General features: G+C 41.7%; 1 protein-coding gene across 7 annotated transcripts in view; it reads right to left on the bottom strand.

Moving 5' to 3' along the window:
- Window positions 1-23,049, bottom strand: part of PEX5L (peroxisomal biogenesis factor 5 like) — a 217,918-nt gene that overhangs the window by 13,947 nt on the left and 180,922 nt on the right. For all 7 annotated transcript variants that reach the window (XM_021692365.1, XM_021692367.2, XM_021692369.2 and 4 more), the window contains one exon: window positions 1,130-1,246. In XM_021692365.1, coding sequence (XP_021548040.1) covers window positions 1,130-1,246 — 117 coding nt within the window. The remainder of the gene's footprint in view (window positions 1-1,129; window positions 1,247-23,049) is intronic.

Below are 23,049 nucleotides of genomic sequence, written 5' to 3'. Positions count from 1 at the left end.
CATGAATTACAGCCTAGAGTCTGCCAATCTATATCAATGTTTTCTCTTCTTGCCTAGCTTTGATATCTTTGTAGAAGAGGGTTATTTTTAATAAGATACTCTAATTTTATGAGATTGCCTTGCCTACTGAGGGGCAGAGAATACTGGCAGGAAGACATTTTAATGACTATGTAGATTGAAAATCCTCTAAGATTGGAGACTATTCATCATCATATCTATTGCTAGGTAAGCATTCAATAAATATTTGTTGATTGAACAAATGGAAGTTATCCAGAACTGAATATTATTGAGACTTCCTCTACCACAAAAAATCCATAATACACACATATTATATGTATATACATATACATATATATATAGTTTTTCCTTCAGTAAGAAAATTCCATATCTTTTTCTATCTTTCAAGTCCTTTAAATTTATTTCTCAAAAGTGTCCCTCCCCTCTTCACCAAGTGTTTTTATTTATTATTATTTATTTATCTGTTTTTATTATTTTTTTCACCAAGTGTTTTTAAAAGCATAAACCCAAGGGCAACTGGGACTTCATGGGTAATTTGGCTGGTTGTTGACTGAACTCACACATTTGCTGGGGCTCCTTTCAGGGGAATATCCTAGGATTGGGACTTGTCCCTGGGACTTGACCTGGCTGCGTGAAGGGTATCTTTTCCACTGTGTTTCTTTGTTAGCTGTGTAAGGACCACCTGGGCAATACAGCCCTAAGCCCCACCTCACTCCCCTGTCCACTGATACCATTTCTCTTAGCTCGTCCACATGGCTCACATGAATGACTGACAAAAAGCATTGTGAGATTAGCCAGTTCTTGTTCCAACCCACCCTCCACGTCAGTTAGTTCAGTAACTTGCCAGCAGTCAAGAATGCAAGCTCTTGTTGGCTGTCAAACAGTATTAACATTGATAAAAATAAGGATATTTCATTCTAGCTTTGCTGTCTTCACACATTGGATGATTATATTGTTTTCATCCACCAGAATTTCTTCTAGGTCAGGCTGACAATAATTTGTCTACTTAATTCTTGAATTTTTTGCAAAATAGTTAATGACTAATTTATAAAAATATGATGCAAAGAGGTTGAGAAAACTGGTCAGCATATATAAGAACAGAATCAGTCACCTTCTCGCTAGCAGAGATTGTAACTTGGTTCTGAGCTTCTTGGTTCTCCGATATCCAGTTCCTCCGGGCCATTTCTTCCCATTCTGCTTGCATCTTATCCCAAAACTCTGTATCTGACTAGGAGACAGGAAAAATGAAGAGAGATGGATTTAAGACCATGTTATGTCACCTGGTTTATTTCTAAAAAGACAGTTTTCCTCATAGATCAGAATGAGTTCTGAGGAGGAATAAAATGTTCAAACTGGCCACATCCAATGATACTCACGGTTGAAGAGCTCCTGGAGGGTACTTAAGCGGTCAGAGTGTTAAATTGGATTAGTTGTGACTTTCTCCAGCAGGAAAATAGTTACCATCTGAAGGACAAGGATCGTATATGCCAAATTCAGCTCAAAATCCATTACTTGAGCAGTTTCAAGTGTGGGCACTGGGCACATATTTTAGGAAGGACGGTCTTAGAGTTGCTCTCAAGATATGAGGAATTACAGCAATGGCTTTGGGACTGAATGGACAGTGACTTGGGGAAGCAGCTGACCATGGACAAGGGAAAATAACATTAGTTGACCCTACTCTGTGCCAGGCACCTTGCTAGGAGAAAACTGAGCATAGAGGATTATGGTCACAAAGCTAGGATTGCATAGCATCAGAACCCCAGTCTGGCTTCCAAGCCCTTGCTCATCACCTATGGCAAACATGGCCTCCTGGTGCTAAAGAATGAAGGACCTTGGCTTTTGGTGTGAACTTAATTGAGTCCTCTTAGTCAAGGTCTTGTCTATGGCAGGATGGTTTTTTGAAAAATATTGCTTTGTGTTTTTCTCCTTATAATTTTCCTTTATGTTTTCCAAAAGGGAAACCAGGCCATTTGCTCCCTTTTACCTCAGGGGAGGATTGAAACAAATTTTCTGCAAGATCTGTCCCTGGTTGGCTTCTATTTTGTTAAGCCTAAAGAGAGTACTTTGGGTGTCCTGGTGTGAGGAAAAAGGGGCAAATATTTTAAAGAAGTTAAGGGAGGAAAGGGAACTTTCCAGGGGCAGGGAAGACAAGGAGGGTGGTGGATTCTGAGATGAGTGGGAGACTGGTGCTTAGCTTTTAGGTTTTTCCCTGCGAACTGGCCTGACTTCCAAGAGGGTGACAGAAGGTATGACTGGGGGGCTGACTTCAACTCTGATTCTGACATGGGAGGGACATAGACAGAAACTGGATTTCAGCTGGGGCTTGTTGGCTGTTAGCCGTCAACATGACAGACAAGAGGGTGGAGACTCTGCCCTTGATTTCTGGCACCACATAATCCTTCCATATTTGGTGTCTGAGTCTAAGTTGGTAAGAGAGATGCTTGGAAACTACTTAATTTTCTTTAAAGAAAACAAGGGATGTTACTGCTTGAACACCTGAGTCTGGGACTGAGATGCATACTCTTATCTGCAAATCTCAATTTCTATGATTCTAAGTCCTGTGACTTGCTGACACACCATCAAGGTTGTCCTTCACCTTTCAATCCTTCTAGTCATACCTTCTACTCTATCCTCATGCCTGGTGGTGGTGGTTCTATGGTGGGAACTCCTCAAAGTTGCTCTGAATGATAATTATACGCTTATTTCTTCTGGATATAAATGCTCAAGAAATAAGGGCCAGCCCAATGTGATTAATCCCAGGCAGCTAAATAAATAGTAGGTCTTGTTATTCTCCTTTATTATGTCTACAATACTCCTTCCTACCACAGGAGTGGGTCCTGTCCCTTCAGCAGAGGCCTCCCCTTGAAGCCTCAGGGTAGCAGGCACCTTGATAAATCTGTGTTTGAGATGCTAGAAGCACATGGAATGGCCACCACTTATCCAGGTTAAGGTTAGGAATAAAACTCAAAGTGTCTTTTTTAACAAGTCTTTTTAGCAGAATACCAAATTATGCAAAAGAATGATCTCAGATATACAAAAGCAATGGCTTGATAAAAAACTAGAAGGAAATATGCTGCCATGTTAAGAGTAATCTGTCTTTGAATGAAGAGATGATGGGTGGTGTTTTTCCTGCTTCTTTATACTTTTCTGCACTTTCTGCATTTTCTATGAGTATGCATTGCTGTTCTAATTTTTTAAAAGGTTCAAAATGACAATAAAAGAGAACAGTTACCTGTCCTTTTTTAAATACCATAAACCTGAATATTTAGATGCTGAGGAATTTGGAAAAAATTTTTTGAAAAAAATTTTGGAGACTTGTTTTCTTGAACAGTTTTTCACAGTTCAGCTTGTCTGCATAGAAACTAAGATAAATCTATCGAGTGAATATAATTACTGATTTTCCCAGTTCTTCTGAATGAAAGAAGGAAGAAGACTTCATAACATGTACCTCTGGATTACAAAAGGATGCATCACCTTTCCTGCAGTTTCAAATTAGAGCGTGGATGCAGAAACAAGACTGCTGTAGAAAACAGGACCTTAGTGGAGGTGAGGCTGCCAGGCTCTTATTTAATGAGATACACCAGGACTTACTGTTACCACTTAGAATAAGTTCTGCTGACTAATTGAAGTGCACAGCACAGATTCATTTAATTACAGATGACTACTTTTAGCACAATCAATTTTCATCTAGTCTCAGAATCCAGATTTCATTCACATAACTGCAATTAACACTGCATCTTTTTTCTATTTCTAATCAATTTTAGAGAAACCTAAAACAAACTTGAATTTTAACCATTGTAGACATGACTGAGGGGATTTTATGTATTGATGATTTTCTTAGCTGTTCTGAGATTTTGTAGACGGTTTTTTTTTTAGACTCTCCAGGTAATAAGTTATCTGCTTACACCAGAAATGAGCTATCTGCAATCCATTTTCATTTTTAAAAATAGCTTTCTGATTATAACAATGGTAGATATTCATAAGAAACTTGGGACATGTGGTAGAGTGGCTAAGAACAACAGCTCTCTCCTCAGATGGACCTGGGAACAAATGAGGCTTCATCACTGACCTTCGGCAAGACCCTTGACTCCTCTAGGTCTCATTTTCCTTATCTTTAAAATGAACATACAGTAGTGATCTTGGTTAGTCATTATGAGGATTAAATAAGAAAATATATCTGTGGCATGAAACATATGGAAAATGTTCAGTAAATGTAGGTGTGCTTATTAGTGTTTTTGTATCACTGAGAAAAAGGTAAAGAATGAAACAAAGAGGGGCGCCTGGGTGGCTCAGTCGTTAAGTGTCTGCCTTTGGCTCAGGTCATGATCCCAGGGTCCTGGGATCGAGCCCCGCATCAGGCTCCCTGCTCCGCGGGAAGCCTGCTTCTCCCTCTCCCATTCCCCCTGCTTGTGTTCCCTCTCTCGCTGTGTCTCTCTCTGTCAAATAAATAAATAAAATCTTAAAAAAAAAAAAAAAGAATGAAACAAAGATCACCTACAATCTCAAAGCACAAATATACATCTGTGAGTCTCTTCGTGTTTTAATTTGCTGTAAATACATATCCTCTTCTAGATACCTTTCCTCTCTTTATTTAAATCTTTCGCTTCTACCTAATTATTCAAAAATTGGACCAAAGTTAAGATTATGGACAAAACAGACTGTTGTGTAGCCTAAAATGGTATTTAAGAAGAGTTATTACAACATGGAGCAGGCCTCAGGTTATACCATTCCTTTATAAGTACTGTGATCACAGTGATAGACAACAACATATAACATGTTGGGAAAATAATGACTGTAGAGAAATGCACCAATAGCATTACTTTCATGGGATGGGATTATGAGTAATTGTCCCATCACCTTTCCTTGTATTTTACAGCATTTCCCAAATTTTCTGTTGCTAACATGTTATTTTTGTGAAAATAAGATTTGGTTAAAAATACTTACTTCTGGGGTGTCTGGGTGACTCAGTCAGTTAAGTGCCCGACTCTTGATTTGGGCTCAGGTAATGATCTCAGATTCGTGAGATCGAGGCCTGGACGGGCTTTGAGCTCGAAGCAGAGCCTGCTTGAGATTCTCTCTCTCCTGCTGCCCCTCCCCCAACTTGCACATGCTCTCTCACTCTCACTCTATCTAAATAAGTAAATAAGTAAGTAAATAAGTAAATAAGTAAAATAATAAATAAGTAAAACCTTAAAACCTTAAAAAAACAAGTAAAATAAATAAATAAATAAGTAAAACCTTAAAAAAATACTTCTTTTCAATTTCAATTCCTCCATGATGTTTCTCCAAAAACCCTAAACTAGAAGCATCTCTTGCTTCTCTCTGTTCCTTTGAACTAATATTGTGTAGTTAGGAAGAAGAGAGATGTGTGCTAGAAGCTTCTATTATCCCTGTAAACTTGAATAAGTCATTCAAACCCATCTGAACATTGTTTTTTGTCATTTGTAAACTAAGACTAAATTGGCTACACAATAGCTCAGGTTTCTTTATCTATGCAGATTGACTCAGAAGATCAGAAGAAGTGGGATGGGAAGTGGGCTTCTAGCCTAAAAATTATACTTTAAAGCATTTTCCTAAGAGTAAAACTGACATTTTCCCTTCACTTTTTGATTGTAAAGCTAGAAAATAAAAATTTCTATAAGAACCATGACAAAATTAAATACTAATTAAATTAAAATATAAAGAATAAAAAATAAACAATTTAATTTAGAACTAGGGAATTTTAAGGAAGAATAGCATATTGCTAGTTCCCACTCACCAGTCTATTTTGGTTATCCTTGAGTTAAAATAGAGATACTTTCTATTTTGTGGCCAAACATAATTGTTGAGTGGAAGGATCCTGGGGTTGTTCTGTGAAAGAACTGTTTGATGTGAGATGATTTGCCCATTGTGCCTGTGAGGAGTCTGACTTTCTTTTTGCTTCTTTAGACATCCATTGATTAACTGTCACTGGATCAAAACTTAAACAAACAATCCATTCTCTATATGCAAAAGAAAAAAGAGTAGCCCTTGCATGGCAAGGAATGAAAATCACTGTGCAAGTTTGGACAAAATATTTGCCATAACAGACAATTTTTGTTGAAGGGAAATTATGTGTAGATGAGTTAGAGACCTTATTGCCCAGGGACCCAGTAGCCCAGGCTAGCAAAATGTGGCTGAAACATCTCCACTCACATCTTGTATTGACGAAAAGCTAATATTAGTCAAACATTCCATGTGGCTGCCCGAAGAACATATTCAACCTGGGGCTGTAAGAACAGATGTTCAGCACCCTGTTTGAGGATTGGATAGAATTTTGATGGGTCAGAATTAGTTTGAGCTCTGGGTGAGGTTCTGGGTGTCCCACGTAGTGACGGTCATTGGCAAACTGGAATCTATTCAGGCAAGAGTGAATGGGCAAGAGTAACCCAGTTTATGAAGTGATTCACTGGTACAGCAAGGCTCAGAGGGGTGGTGGAGCTGGGCAAGAAGCCTTAGCCTTGTCTTGTAGACAGAAGAACTAGGGTGAATGAATGGGAGTTCCTGGGGGACAGATTTTTATCAAATGCCTAAAAAATGTAATGGGCTGTTTCCTCCTCAGGAGGATGAGTTCCCCAACATTAGAAGTCTTTTTTTTTTTTTTTAGAAGGGGGGCTGGGAGGTGGAGGGGTAGAGGGGTAGAGGAAGAGGGAGAGAGAGAATCTCAAGCAGGCTCCATGCCCAGCACAGAGCCTGACCTGGGGCTCGATCTCACAACCCTGAGATAATAACCTGAGCTGAAATCAAGAGTCGGACACCTAACTGACTGAGCCACCCAGGTGCCCCAACATTAGAAGTGGAACGACCAATGTGAGGAGTGCTTGTAAAGATGATTCACAGATTAGTTTGATCGATGAATTCTATAATCTCTTATGACCCCAAGTATCAGATTACAACATTATTAATGAGTTGATTTATTGAGTCAAACAGGAAGGCTCAAAATATATAAAATCTCTGTGTGATAAGAAATGGGTCTGTCATGCATGCCTCTTTCTCAGTCTAAATAGTACAGGGAAGAAGACTCACGGACTTTGGCGTCAGGTATAATGGGCCACAATACTGGCCATGTCGCCTGTCACAAGACCTTTGGCAATTTTGCTCACCTCTTTAACTTGGTTTCCTCATTTGTAAAATGTAAAAGTCTTGTAGAGTGGTTGTGCAGATGAAGGAAAACAATGTATGTAAAGTGCTTAAAACCTGTAACATTAAGAATGAAGGAATTGGGGATGCCTGGGTGGCTCAGTTGGTTAAGCGTCCACCTTCGGCTCAGGTCATGATCCCAGGATCCTGGGATTGAGCCCCGAGTTGGACTCCCTGCTCAGTGGGGAGTCTGCTTCTCCCTCCCCCTCCACCCCTTCCCCTGCTCATGCTCTCTCTCAAATAAATAAAATCTTAAAAGAAAAAAAAAAAAGAATGAAGGAATTGGCAGTTAATGTAATTTTATATTCGTAAATGAAAAAATGACTTTTCAGGATAGAGAGAGGATGCCATATCATAACCTGTAAACTGTGTGGTTCAGAAGTTTTGAAAAACAAAACTCTTGGTACGAGCACTCAACACAGATTTTCTGGTTGCCTCTGGGTTAGACACGCTTCCTTGTTTAATGAAATCGGCCATCACTGCCCAAGTTGGCAGGCACCTGGGCAAACAGCCCGAGGCTTTCACCAAACAATGTGGTAGCAGGTTGGTTGCAAAATGTGGGGAGAAAAAATTGGAAATGATGGTAAGGAGAGAAAAGGGCACGGGAGTCTGGAAATAATACAATACAAGGCTTGAGCAGGATGTCAGAAGGCAACCAAGAGCCATTTCTAACAGAATCTAAGATATCTTCCTGTTCTTTCTCTTCTTCCTCCCAGGGCAAGGAGCAAAAATGAATGGAGTATTAAAGCACAAGGAGCAAAACTTGTTGTCCAAATGGGCAGGGGTCATTTTTGAAAGAGCTTTTTAGCATATTCATTAGCAAATGAATGCCTTTGTGGAGCCAAAGTTTCACATGATTATAACCACGTGGCTCCTGTGGGGTCTGTATTCACAGTGGAGAACTGCTCTCCAGGGGCACTGGGCCTGGAGGTTTGGAGACCCAACTGGGGTTTGCTGCTGCTTTGGGGACAAGGTTTGATGGGGCCAATTTCTCAGCAGCTGTTTATGTTTTGCAGGCCTCCTGACTGCTCCCTGGGCAGCTGGTGACGGAGGGCTACAGGGCACAAGAAGGTGGGAGGGCCCTTGGGTTTGAGCCTTCCTCACATCCACGAGGTAACAAGTCCTGTGATAAAGGAAGTGGCCTGTGGATAGTGGTAGTGGAAGCCCTGGCAGGTGGCTTTCTTTTTGTAAAAGGCAAGTGTCTGACTTAGGCTTTGATTGATGAGGCATCCACGTCAAAGATGGCTACCTTGAATAACCACATTGTGCCACTCACTCTAGATAAAGAGCCAGGTTGTGCGTGCCCCCCTCCCCCCTCATTTTAGAGATCTTGGTTAATTTCAACAACTGACCATTTGGGTCGCTTGCTTTTTTCTCTTCCCATGCTTTAAATTCCTGCACTTATGTGTTAAATTCACCAATGAGGAGTGAGCCTTCAAAACCCTAGCTCCCCACCCTCAACCCCCATAAAAGCAGAACCCCAGGCCTGCTCTCTTTCTCTCTACCCATGACCTCACTGTGTGGCCCCAGGTGGGCCATGTAATTTCCAGGAATTGTAAGTAATACACTTTCTCTTTTTCAAAGTTTCCTGGTGGTTATTGCTGAGAGCACCTTGAAATCATAGTAAGAACCACAAGGGCCGGTCCAACCACAACACTAGTTCTTGATAGGCTGAGACCAACACAGAACAACCATGAACAACAGGCAGTGCGATTCAGTTCCAGAGGGGCTTTCTTCTCCTTTAGCCATGGCCACACGTGGTGAAAGTTACTGAGTAACTCCCTACTAGCTTTAATAAAATAAGGTATTAGAAATATTTACTAAATCCAAACTATGTGTTTGTGCTTTGCATTATAGCAATATTAAAGAATAAAACCAAACAAAACACCTAGATGTGGGTACTACTCTCAAGAAGCTCACTCTCCAATGATAAAATAAGAATCGAGGCAACTGTAATTCAGGATAAGGTGAACAAATGATGTAAAAAGAGATGAAATTACTTGCTAAAGTCACACTAATTTTGGTAAATAAAAGAGCCACAATTCAAGATACTTCATTCTTTCCTTTTATGACAGATTGCATCTTCTAAGATGGCTAAAGCAGTATTTCTGGCCCCTCATCCTCTCCAGAACCTTGCCACACTCCATTAAGAGGTGGAGTCCCTTGCCCATCTTTGAATACTTGCCTTGACAAATAGAATGCAATGGAAATGACCTGCTGTGGCTTTTGGGGCTAGATCCTACAAGGTGATACGGTTTCTGCCTGTCTCTCCCTCTTCCTCTCAGGACACTCACTCCTGGAATCTAGCTATCCAGATGGCTATCTATCTATCTAGCAAGGAAGCCCAGGCCACAAAGAAAGGCCACATGTAGGCGTTCTAGCTGTCTGTTGCAGCTAAGGTGTCAGGCGACTACTGGCATAAGCCATCTGACATGGGAGTGAGAATGCTTTTGTTTTTGTTTGCTTTTTAAAGATTTTATTTTTAAGCAATGTCCACACCCAACGTGGGGCTGGAACCCACAACCCTGAGATCAGGAGTCGCACGCTCCATGGACTGAGCAGCCAGGTGTCCTGAGAATGCCTTTGGATGACTCCCACCCCTCACCATCACCGTGAGCCATCGAGCCACACTGACACATGGTGGAACAAAGATGAGCCATCCTCTCTGAGCTCTACCCAAATTACATATTGTTTGAGCAAAATGAATACTGCTTTTTAAAGCCATGAGTGTTGGAGTAATTTGTTACACAATCATAGTAACTGGAACATACTTTAGGTTTGAACATTGGAACACAGAAAGAAGACTGGGTGTAGAGAAAGGACCTTGAAGGATTGACAGAATAATGAAGTATGGTAGCATTTCCCCAAAGAGTATTCTAGAAACAAAGTGTTCTGTGGTCAAATGAACTTAAGAAACTGTAGGTTAAAGCAGAGGCTGCAAATTGGTGGCCTATGAGCCCAATCTAGCCAACAGACATGTTTTTGTCCCCTCAAATTGGACGCAAAATTTTCCATCAAAACCCAGATTTCAGGTATCTCATGAAGATCTGTTAATATTGCATGACTAGAAGCAGCAACTCTCAGGTGATATGTGTGGCCTCCATTTCATCATGGCCATCGCCAGATCACTATCTTTATCTCCTGGAAGTAACTAGTTTGCAACTTCTGGACAAAAGTGAACATGTTCCTTACTGCATGACTTCCCAGGCTCTTCATACGTTAACGTATATTTTAAATCTCTAAGTGGGGATGTAAACAATAGTCCTTAAGTGTATTTACCTTGAACCTCTGAGTGTGCATCTGTCATCAAGGTTCTCTAGAACACAGCTTGGAAAATGCTGATATAGAGACTCAGGGCATCTGAAGTTCCACAAACACAGAACTCTTTGGTGTGATAAATTCGGTGTATCCTGAGAAGCTACCAGGGACAGGAATTTACCACATATAGTTTGTTTTCAAGTGATTGTTTCCAGTGAAACTCATCTCCAATTAGCCAGTAGGTTCTCTAATCCTCACATCTGTTATGTGAATCAGAATTCTTCAAGAATCTGTTGTTGTTATTGTTCTAGAAAAGGAAATGAAACCCAGAATGCGGAGGGAAGAATTAAAATAATTTTTGTAGGTTTTTAAGAAGACAACTCATTTGATGAATTTATCTTGTCAATGCTAGCTAGTCATTTAAAATGGCTTTGAAATTACATATAATTATGTATACAGATCAGACAAAGACTGGAAGAAACATTAACAAATGAAAACAGTTAATTTATTAATGTCATGGGAATTCTGGGTAATTCCTAGCCTTTCCTCCCCCAACTTTCTGATTTCCCTTATTGTTGTTGCTTTTAAAATAACTTTTAAAAGTCTCTTAAATGAGAGAAAACCTTTGATAAAGGAATTATTTTTCTGGTGACCAACAACTTTTAAGTTCTATGATTGGTTCAGGGCCTGCAAAAAATGTAAACATCCTTAGTATTAGAAATAGTGATTAAGAGCAGAAGTTTTGGAGTTAGTCTTGGTAGGAATCCTAGTCCTATCACTTAATTGTGGTGTGACCTTGAACAAGTGACAAAATCTCTCTATGTCCCTGTTTCTCCACATTAAAATGGTGTTGTTGGAGGAGGTAACTGAGAGGCTGTGACTGCCAGGGGGCCCTCGAGCTAAACGTGGGTAATTAGAGGCTTCTCACCTCCTCCCCCAGCCTTTGAATGTCTGATCTGCCTACTGTTCCCACAGTGAAGGCTGTTCTAAGGATGCAGCCTTGAGAGAAGAAGGTGTTGGGGAGACCATCTGGATGGTATATGTGACTGAACCCAGTGAGGGCCTCTGTATAAACATTTTAAGATTCTGGTGGGCAGGTGTAGAGATCTCATCTTGCAGCCACATGAGACAAGCCTCATATGTAAGTTCCCTTGCTTAAGAAACCCGCCACCTACCAATATGGTGTGGTGTGCCGCTTTCCTAGGTCTCTCCTTGCCCTCTGTGTATGGGCCCAGTTTATGAACCAACAATTGACAAGCCAGCCAGGAGACCAAAGTAATGGGCCTTGGGAAAGTTAGGCATTCTCGGGGGCAATCTTGCTTTGGCCACTGACCTCCGTGTGGGGAGAGGTGGTCCCTGTGTTAGATGCTTTTGGCTCACCATGCGAGTCTCAGGACACCCTGAAAACGCCAGCAGGTCTGATACACTTGTTTGGAGAAACTATACATAGCACACTGTGACAAAGAAGGGAAATGAGCGGCTGCCCCCGGGGCCCACCTCTCACGCGGGCAGCTCGTCTGGCCACTAATGTCCAGCTAGAGGCTGAAGTTCCAGTTAGAAATTTGGAAGAACTGGGGCCACAGAAGGACATGCAGTTGTCAACTATTCTGCTACCTTTGGGGCTGGCAGAGAGGATGGGAAAGCAAGATAATAGGTTAGAGGATTTAATGGTCAATTTTGCAAAGCTCAGAGGGTGCAAGATGCCTTGGGTTAAGATCCAACAGCTTGTGACAAAGCCTGATTGGGGCCGTGGGAGGTGAAAGGAATACCTGGGAAAGTGAAGAGAGCCAAGAGCAAAGAGGGGGATGTTGTGATTGACAGTGACAACCGACAGCCTCATGCAGTCTGACCCCAGCACAAAGAGAGAATTTAAATAGTAACTACCCTAGATTTCTGATAATAAAGAATGATACCCCAAAACTCTTAGTAGGAGAAACTTGCATTCTTTTTCTGTCTCTTGAAGTTGTAAATCTTATGTCCTTGAAATACAAGTACCCCAGGAGACAACGAAAGCCCTGCCGATTGCCTGAGTCCGAAGGAAAAGAAGGGGGAGGGATGCTTTTTAAAATATAGATTGCTGTAGAAGCTTCCTTGCCGCAACTCCTGTCCACAACCTCCATAAGATTACTAATAAAGGGCACATACAAATCTTAAAAGTCTTCTCTACAAATATTAATAAAACGCTTTAGCCATGTGAGTGGGTAACCTTCACCTGTTCCGTCTGCCAGAGACACATTTGGATTTAACTGTTTCATAAGCCAGTGAATTTTATATCATACCAGATTAAAAGCTAAAGTTTTGGAATGAAAGCTATGGGATCTCTGTTTGTGTATGTTATGTATGCCCATAGATATATATTACTTACGTGATGTTTTTCTTCCTCCAGAGAGTATTACCAAAATTAATTGGCAAAAGAGCTCTATTTAATTGGCTTGAAGAAAACTAAGCTTTGGGGTGCCTGGGTGGCTCAGTCGGGTAAGCATCTGCCTTCAGCTCAGGTCATGATCCCAGGATCCTGGGATCAAGCCCCGCATCAGGCTCCCTGCTTGCTGGGGAGCCTGCCTGTCCCTCTCCCTCTGTCATTCCCCCTGCTTGTGCTCTCTGGCTCTCTGTAGCTCTCTGTCAAATAGATAAATAAAATCTTAAGGAAAAAAAAAAAAGGAGAGTAAGCTTTAATATCAATAGTGCACTTATGAAAACTAAAGCTTAATTTCTTTCATCTGTTACAAGGACAAAGTTTTCTTGGGCTATTGGTTTGTTCTTGATGAGATTATGAAAGGTTTTTCTTTACCTTTTAAGTAATCTGCCTAGAAAACAAAGATTCTGTGTTTTATCAAAATAATTTCCTGTGCTTTATACTGTCTTTATCAGGTCTTTGATTACTTACGGAAAACTGAGTCTTCTCCATTAAAAGAACTAAGTTTTTTAGAACTATATAACTTTCTGTACTTGCCTTTGAAGTCTTTAATTGTCACTTTGGTTACATTGATATGTACACTGTTTCACAGTGACCTTTTCAATCAAGTGTTTTAAACCTTTTGATATTTTTGACAAACTTCACCAAAATCAAATTTAATTTTTATTTATTTATTTATCCAAAATCAAATTTTAAATGAGGGCTTGTGGACCTTGTCCTAATTTTGGGATTTTTCAGATTCCTGGAGCATCTCAAAAGATGTGTTCTCTCTCCTTATAAAGGAGAGATATTAAACTAATTAGGCTTATTTGATATGTTAAATTAAAAAGGATGCATTATCAAATAAACTTTCCTTAGGGTATATTTATATGGAATTCCTAAAAATCTGATAGGTCCTGGAATAATGTTATCAGTCATAATTTTAAAATGTATGCCACAGAAATAACCAAATTTCCTTGTCGATTGCATTATAGTGAACTCTCATCAGATCTTTAGCTATGGCAATTTTAAAAGTCTTTTGTCATTATAGGCGGTTATTATTTTACTCTGATGCTTTTGCAAAAATCTTGCTCCAAAAGTGCTTCATCTTCAAGCTCTGAAAACATCTGACTTGTCATCTGAAGCATCTTCAGACTCTGACAAGTACAGGGTTCCAATAACTGAGATCAGTTTGCCTTCATGTGGGAGAGAAAAGATTGGACCTTTTAAGTGCTTCCCTAAGGCTACAGGCAAAGCTTCACACTCTGTCATGGGATGGTAGCCCAACACCTGTTACTGTTCCTCCCCACAGCAATACAATGGGCCCATGACACTGATGATATATCATGTCAACATACGAAGACCTGCCTCTGCTTTGGGACACTATAGGCTTTGCTGGAACATCTGTGAGGGAAAGACAGGCAGTAAACACCCAGAAAATTCAAGGCCCAGGTGTTGCTGTAAAGTTTTCGGAAATTTTTTGGTTGCATAAGATTCCAAAAGCTGTGATTGACAAGATGCAAGCCTATCCAACCCCCCAAAACATGAGAGAGAGGAAAACATTTGCAGGGATTTCGGGGTTTTGAAGGACTTTTATTCCCACCTGGCACAGTGCTTCTGTCTTTTATACCGCCTGGTAAGGAAAAGGATACATATGGACCTGGGGATCAAAACAATAAGTCACCTTTGAGAAGGCAAAAATACTAGTAAAGTGGATGAAAGCTCTGGACATTTCCCACACAGGGCTACCATTTAAATTAGATGTGTCTGTGGTTCCAGAAGGTAGGGGTTGGACACTATGGCAGAAACAACAGAAGGTGAGAATCCCCCTAAAATTTTTGTCCCAGCTCTGGAAGGGGGCAGAAACCTGACGTACCCCATAGAGCCGCAGCTCCTAGCCGTGTACACAGCGCTCCTTCAGGTCGCGCCTCTCACAAAGGAACAGCATATCACGATAAGAACTGCCCTTCCTACCAAGGGGTGAATTAAAAATAGGTTTCACTGACCTGCCTCTGCCCTGGCTCAAATTCCCACTTTGACCAAATGGTATGCCTATTTACAGCAGAGGAGCGCGCTGTCCGACAGCCACTATCTCTAGAGATGCAGGTGCTATTGGGCCTTGTAGGGGATGTAGATCCTCCAAGTGCCCTGCCCCTATTCCTGTGAGGCCCCTGTGGCCTGTAGAGAGACAATGGGGGACATTCTCATTGACACCTAGTATACAGATGCCTAGAAGCAAGAATGAATCACAGCATCCAGGGGGCTGAACTCAGAGCATTCTGGCTGGTGATCACTCGGGAACCCTGACTGTTAAACCTTTACACCGACAGTTAGACTGTTCTAAAGGGATTAACCCTATGGCTTAGACAACCGGAAGCCAGAGGATGGATGACCACGAATAAGCCCTTGTGTGGTCAAGATATATGGAAAGACATTTGGGTTCATCTGCAAGAGCGTGAGGCGGTCCTCACTGTTATCCATGTCCTATCTCATAAGGCACTGATCCCCACTGGCAATCAGGAAGCTGAGGCCTTAGCCTGGGTGCAAGTGCTAGAAACTGACTTTTTTTTTCCTTAAGATTTATTTATTTATTTGAGAGAGGGCAGGGAGGGGCAGAGGGTGGGGGGAATCTTTAAGCAGACTCTGTGCTGAGTGTGGAGCCCGACACGGGGCTTGATCCCACTACCCTGAGATCACGACCTGAGCTGAAACCAAAAGTCAGATGCTTAACCATCTGCGCCACTTAGGCACCCCTCAGCTGACTCTTTAGTAGATAGAAAAGATTGGATGCATAGAAAAAATGGTCACTACAGCGCCCAGGTGGAATGACATATGGCCATGGATGCCCTTGAAATACATTGACTTGGTTAATGCATTAATAGCATATCTTGTGTGTTCTAAATAATGCCCAAGGCAATTGCCAGGGAAGTCTGGGGCCATCCACGGGAGTTCCCAACCTGTGAAAGATTGGCAAATTGATTATACTGGTCCCCTCTCAGAGCGAGGGTTCTAAATATGTACAGATACCCTTGTCGAAAAGACAGTGATCGGGGTCACATTTCAAAGGTGATAATATGCAAGACTGGGCAAAAAAACATGACACTGAACAGGGGTTCCATGTCCCCTATAACCCACAAGTGGTAGAGTTAATGGAAAGGAAAAATAAAATATTAAAGCAATAGGTTAAATTACTTATTTTAAAATTATCTTGGCTGGATAGACTAAAGTACTGTTCCAGGCTTTAATTCATTTGAATGATCAACCAATAGGGCCTGCTGCCCTCTACGTCAAACTGGGGACCCCAGTTTTATATCTTTACAGCTGTTGTAAAGATATAAAAGTCATGGGAAACAACCATTCCCATGACTTTCACCATCAATCCATGTGCTGCGCTGCCCAGAACACCAAGCCCCATCATGCCTGGGAAAGGTGCCGTCTACTGGACTTTGCAATGTCCCACTGGAATGGGTAAGTGACTTTGCACCCCTGAGTGAGGGGGACTACTTAATCTCCACCGGGATCCACTGTCCTGTTATAACCTGAACCTGTTGAAATGTACTATACCTGGGATGGAACAGGCACCATTGGAAAAGGGGGAAAAAGCGGGGGTTCTGTCTAGTACATCCCACCCCCCCCCGTCTACCTCCTCATGCCTGACAGTGCTGTTTCCCTTGGCCAACATTTATGGTATGTACAACTGGGTCCAGTTTCTAAACCTGCCAACCTCCCTCTTCTCAAGGCCAGGTGGGGAGGTTCTGTTTTCCACTGATAAAAGCATTTGGTTGCCTTCTTTGTTTCCTCCATTGGCCTGGAGGACATTAAGGCACACACAGAAGCTCTTACTAAATTCACCCAACTAGTGTTAAATGACAGCTAGCAAAGCCTCTCCTTAATGAATATTGAAATGTCTCTAGTGAAAAAAAGCTGTCCTCCAAAATAGGATAGCTTTGGGCATTATTACTGCTTTGCAGGAAGTCACCTGTGTCATTATCCAAAGAAAATGTTATATGTTCATACCTGATGGGTCTAGTATGTATCATTTTTATTAAATCACATAAAAACCCAAAGGAATGCCCTGAGTGATCCGATCCCCAGTCTAGAGGACTTAGTAAATCGGGGCTTTGGATCACGGGGTTCTTAACGGAGAAAATTGTTACTTATTTCGGGAATCATCTTAATCTATTTTCTTTTATATGTGCCTATATTGTTGCTATAGTATCTGTCTCCAGTGCCAGCCAGACAACCACCAAACAAGCCACCTCCATGTTTAGTAACACCCCTTGCTGACTACTCAGGGTACATGGCAGAAGAGGGGGACACATACGACTGTGAGAGCCTATCAGGAGAGAGAAAACATTAGAAGGGGTCATTAAGAGGAAGTGACCACTGGTTAACCCTTGAGTTGGACCCGGGCAATTGGAGGCTCCTTACCCCTTCCCTTGTCCTTGGCATGTACATTCTGCCTACAGCTCCCACTGTGGGAGCCACTTTCAAGGATGTAGCCTTTAGATAGTAAGGTTTTATTGCAATCTTCTGCACTGAATATGTGACTGAACCCAGTTAGGTTCCCTAGATAAACTTTTCACATTTGGCCGGTGGGTGGGGAGATCTACTCATCTTGCTGCCAAAGACAAGCCCTGGAATGAAGTTGCCTTGCTTCTTAAACCTGCCACCTGCCAATCTGGAGTGCTCTGCCTCTTTCTTCAGTCTCTCCTTGCCCTCCTTGTATGGAGGTCAGTTTGCAAACCAACAAATGGGAGTAATGCTCACCTGATAGGGCTGCCGTCAGCACTGAGTGAAATGATGAATGGCCCCCGGACATAGAGCCCACCAGGGATAGCACTTAAAGATGCAACTAAAGCAACCTTAGAATGTCTGAGCGTGAAGACAAGTTCTTTCCTCCTCCCCTTTCCTTAGCTAGAGGGCAAGGCCACCAGGGCATTGGTTTAGAAGCAGTTCCTTTGTAACATTTTTTCCTGGTGATAAACAATTTAACTTCTATGTCTAATAACCATGTAGACACCGCTTTCCATGGTGAAAATCTTCCTCCTCTCACCCTTTAGGGATATTTAAGGGAAAAAAAAAATGGGTCAGTTGTTTTTGCAAATTCAGATGAAAAAAATCCCTGGTATCATATTGATCATACTGTACTGATATTTTTGACTTTTTTCCTTTTTCTTTTTGACTACCTCATTGTTACAATGGTTGACCAGGTGTGAAGAGAGTCTAGATCCAGTTTGCTATCTGAGAGTATTAGGAAAGAAAATCGTTGAGGTTGTTTTCTTTGACACTGGAATCAAACTAGCTGACTCAGTGGTCAGGCAAAGATTCTGAAAAGCTGTCAGGAGCTCCCCGGCCCTGGATCAGGTGCTGGTATCACATGGGAAGGGGAATGTGCTCATGCTACCTTGAGCTAAGATCCAGATGTTCATAGCTACTGCGGAGCTAGGTAGTTTCTGCTACGTCCACCAATGCCTCAGAAAAATTGCAGATGGTCCAAATCATCACACATTCTCCTTGTGTAGTGATTTATTGGCCTGTGAGGATTAATTTGGATAGAACTGGAGAAATATTTTCTCTGCCAAGGATACTAGGCATTGAATCTAGTTTCTTGGCAGTGGCTGCCTAATTCCCAGTATCAAAACACAGAAGAGAAACCCAATATAATGGCAAGCCAGAGACTTCACCGGCCCAGGAAAAAAAAATCCACGATTAGAACACTCTTTTCTACAGAACCTAACAAAAAATGGAAAGGAGGCTACAGATGGATTGACATTCCTCTATTTTCAATTATTAGACTGTAGTGGCAAAATTTGCTGACTTTAACAAATGACATAGACCTGTACTGGTATTTGGAGCTATGTTATAATTAGAAACACATTTTGAAAAGCTGGATGCAATACTTTTAAAAAGAAATACTTAGATGTACAAGAGAGTAGTGCTTTTCTAATGTCTTTATAAAATGGATTTTTTTTTCATACAGAATCTCTTAAAGTATGTCATAAAATTTGAAGGGTGGTATTTTTTCAAAATAGTTTATTCTATATGCTTACACATTTAATACACTCATTTAGCAAAATTGTCAACAAGCCTACTATGTAGCAGGCAATGTTCTAGTCACCAGGGTATAGCAGTAAATAAGACAGGTGCTGACCCTGCCACTGGAGTGTGCAGTGTGGTGGGGCAATCCAGTCCTGGAAGAAAGGGAGCAAAGAAGAGGGGAACCCAGCCTAAACTTGGGAGTTCAGGGATCTTCCTAGAAGCAGAGAAAGCCAGCTGAGACTCTAAGGGTGAACAGAAGTTGGCCAGATAATGGGGTGAGGAAAGAACATTTCCGATAAGAGGAATAGCATGTGCAAAGGCTAGGAGGAAGTTTACATAGCCTATTCTGGGAACTGATCATTTATTATGGTGCCAGAGTAGACATCAAGGTGGGAGTCAGAGTTGAGGATGTAGAAGCAAGAATGGTCTAGACCATGAAAGACCTTATAAGGCTAGGTCAATGAGTTTGGACTTTATTCTAAGGATAAGTGGGAACTCATTACTCAGATCTGTATTTAAAAAGATTACTCTGACTGAAATGAAAAGAATGGAATAAGTAGGGCATTCTATCCACTCTGGAGGCAGCAAGACAAGTTACAGGCTGTTAGAGTTGTCTGTATAAGAGATGATGGTGCCCAGAATAGAGTGTTGGCAGTGGAGGTGGTGACAAATGGGTGGATTCTAGAGCTAGAACAGGAAAGGTGAAGTAGTGTCATGGTGAAGACCTCAGATCTAGATATGTTCAGCCTGAAGCGCTTCTGGTGTACGTTTGAGCACAGATGTTGAGTAGGCTCTTGGCTACATGGCTTTGGTCTCAAGAAAATCACAGCCAGAGCTGTGGATTTTCTGATTGCAGTGGTGACTGGAATCACACGAACCAGTGAGAGTGTGTCAGGAGGGAGAGCAGGCTACCCGGCATTGTGCTCTGGGGAACATCAGCAACAAGGTATAGGCAGAGGAGGAAGAACTCACTGGAGAGAAACTCCAATGGAAGAGGATCCTGAAGTGGAAGAAGTGTTTACCGGTGTGGAGTGTTGTGGTGGCAGCACCTCTGTGAGCATGAACAGCAATGGAGATGTGATGATTTTGTCCACGGCAACATCCGTGGGATAGAGGTAGAAGCCAGGTTGCCAAGGATCGAGGACAAATGAGAATAAAAAGACACTGTCATACACTGTAACTGTAAATACAACCATCTTTGGAGTGTTTGTGGAGCTACTGAAAGCATCTGAAGTATCTGACACATCCTGATCTTCACTTAACTGGGTCTTCCTCCTCCAATTTCATGCTTTTACCCTACCCACCCACTTTCCGATCTACTTACATATCTACCTAATCTTTAACCGATAAACCAAGTGTCGTCTTTGAATCTTAGCCAAGGCTAAGGATGGGAATGGGGTAGGGAAAGGAACAGCCATGTTTTCTTTTCCTGTTCATTGTCTCATAGAATCTGAGCATCGCATCAGGAAGGAAGAGGCCTTACGAGCATTTGGTACAACCCCTCCCTGTGGGGATGAATTGTGGGGGTGGGGCAGAAAAGAGATAAATTAGGAGGCTTTTGCAATAATCTGGGTTGAGACCAAGGTGATTGCAACAAAAACAGAGAGAAAAGACTGAAACAGATTTTAAAGAGCTTTCAAGTGCATTAATCTATTTGACCTTCATAAGTGAGTTTTCCAAGGTCACCAGATAGTTAATAACTGAATCAGGCCCAGGCCCACACCTCCTAATTCCTGCTCTTTATAGCCTTTTCATTAATGCAGCCTTGTTTCCCTTGTCCCACTCTGCAGCTATAACCTATCCTTAGCTTTAAGAATCAATCAATGTTGTTGCTTGGCAAATATTATCTTGGTAGAGCAGAACAGAGCCCTTCTGCTTGTCTTCTGTCACTTAATTTTCTGAGACAGACCAAGTTCATTCTGTTTAGAAATACAAGGTCATTGATACCGCTCTCAGCTTCATTTTATCAGGAATGAAGGCAACTAGAGTGGAATGTTAAAATGGGAGTCTTTCAGTTTAGGCGTTGGCTGCAGTTCCAAGAAAAGGAAAAAGGAAAGAGAAAAGAATGAACAATAGGTGCCTGACTATATATATAGGATTTGTTAAAAGAATGGTATGTATGTAAATATATTTCCAACATTTTGCCTATACCCATTATAAAAGGGCTAACATTGAAGGTGCCAGAGGAGAGCATTTCTAGGCAGTGAGTGGTCAAGGATGTGTGTTTCTCATGACCAGGTTTGAGCCACCAAGGGGTGAGCCAACCTAGAGTTACCTTGAATTCTACTCAAGAGGACTTCCTGGAAAGGTGAGGATTAGTGACCCTCTCACTGGAACTGAAGTTGGATCTTCCCAGCAGGAATCTCTGAGAGACCCACAAAAGCAGAACATGAAAGAATATACTCACGTTACACATCCCATTGAGCCCAGAGAGTGCTTATGCCAGACTATGATTACACCTGCCACTTAGGGCTGGGTTCCTTCCCCTACTCCTCACTACTCTGGTCCTAACCTGGAGGGCTCAGGAGCTGTGACTAATGAGAAGAGTGGGCAGAAGTGGAGCCAGGAGACAGAAGGTCCACCTGGTAACTTCCCAACCACAGAGGATCAGGCCGAATGGTATTCTTAGCTTGGGGAGGTGAGAAGCTCTAAATTGTGAATACGGAAGGAGTCGTGTAATTATTACAGAGAAATATATGTCTTAGTTATGGAAATAACACTGCTTTGGGGGCTGAAAGTGTCTGGATGACTTTTTATTATCTTAGAGTGACTGGGAAAGCTATAGGTTGAATTTTGTTTTCCCAAAAGGTATGGTAAAGTTGTAACCTCTGGTATCTTATTTGAATGTGATCTTATTTGAAAATAGGGTCTTTGCAGATGTAATCAAGTTCAGATGAGGTTCTTACGGTGGGTCCCATTCCAATATGACTGCTGCCCTCATAAGAAGAAGGAAATTTGGACACAGGTGCACACAGAGTGGAGAACGCCATGTGAAGACACAGACATGGAGGGAAGACAGTCATGAGGGGACTGAGACAGAGACTGGAGTTAAGCCACTACAAGCCAAGGAATGCCTGGGGCTACCAGAAACTGGAGGAAGCAAGGAACGGTCCCTCCCCACCCCCCAGAAGCTTCGGAAGGAGCATGGCCCTGCCAACAGCTTGACTTCAAATTTCCAGCCTCCAGAACTGAGACGATAAATTTCTGTTGTTTTAAGCCACCCAGTTTGTGGTCTTTGTTACAACAGCCATGGGAAATGAATACAAAGGACCAACCCATGATTTCAGTCAGAAGCTGGGATAAAACTAGCTCACAAATGGGCAGAAGATAACCTGAAATTTTCTTTTACTCTCACTCTGTCAAGTTCTGCCATTAAATGAAATGAGAGCCAAGAGACCTAATGCCTGATATGTGCTCAACAAATACTTGTGAGTGAATGATTTCTGAGCTTGCTGAGATGTACTCTTTCTCACAGTCTATGTCATTTAATTTCTCAAATGAGCTTATGTGCATTATTTCCATTTTTATAATGATGAAGCTGATGTCATGGGAATTACATAACTTGTCCAAGGAAAATGGCTCATAGCACAGAACTGAGATTTGAACATAGGTCTTCTTGACTCCAGTAAATGATTTTTCACTCCACCATGAGATTAGTCCAGAAAGCACTGGGGAGATGCCCAATGGCCTGTGTCCTCTTACAGTTCATGTTCAGAGAACTATGCATCATTGGAAAATATTTCTTAGAATCTGAATGTAAGAATACATTTTTGGGCAATTTTGATTCTTAAAATGACTAACTGAAAAGTCTATCTAGAGGAAAACAGGCAGAGAATAGGTTGTGTAGCTCAAATAAATTCAACATGGATTAAAACCTAGACTCTATGTCTGTGTTATGTTGCTGGACCATGAACCTGAGAAAGGCAGTTCTTGACCTCAAGTAGCTCACAGTCACTTGGAAGGAAGTTTTTGGGGTGTTGAAAACTATTCTGGACCAGAAGTCAGAAGATGTGAACTCTTGTCTTGGTACCATTGCTCCTGAGGAATGTGATCTCAGCCATATCAAATAACCTTTTTTTATTTCCAAATGTTTGGTAAATTTTCCCATAAACTGTGTAGTTACACTAGAATCAGGTGATGTTAGGGGCGCCTGGGTGGCTCAGTCGTTAAGCGTTTGC

Source organism: Neomonachus schauinslandi, chromosome 1 (genome assembly GCF_002201575.2).
Source record: "Neomonachus schauinslandi chromosome 1, ASM220157v2, whole genome shotgun sequence".
In the NCBI taxonomy this organism is placed as follows: domain Eukaryota; kingdom Metazoa; phylum Chordata; class Mammalia; order Carnivora; family Phocidae; genus Neomonachus; species Neomonachus schauinslandi.
Note: the sequence above shows the minus strand (reverse complement) of the source record. Positions and strands in the feature narration are given on the sequence as shown.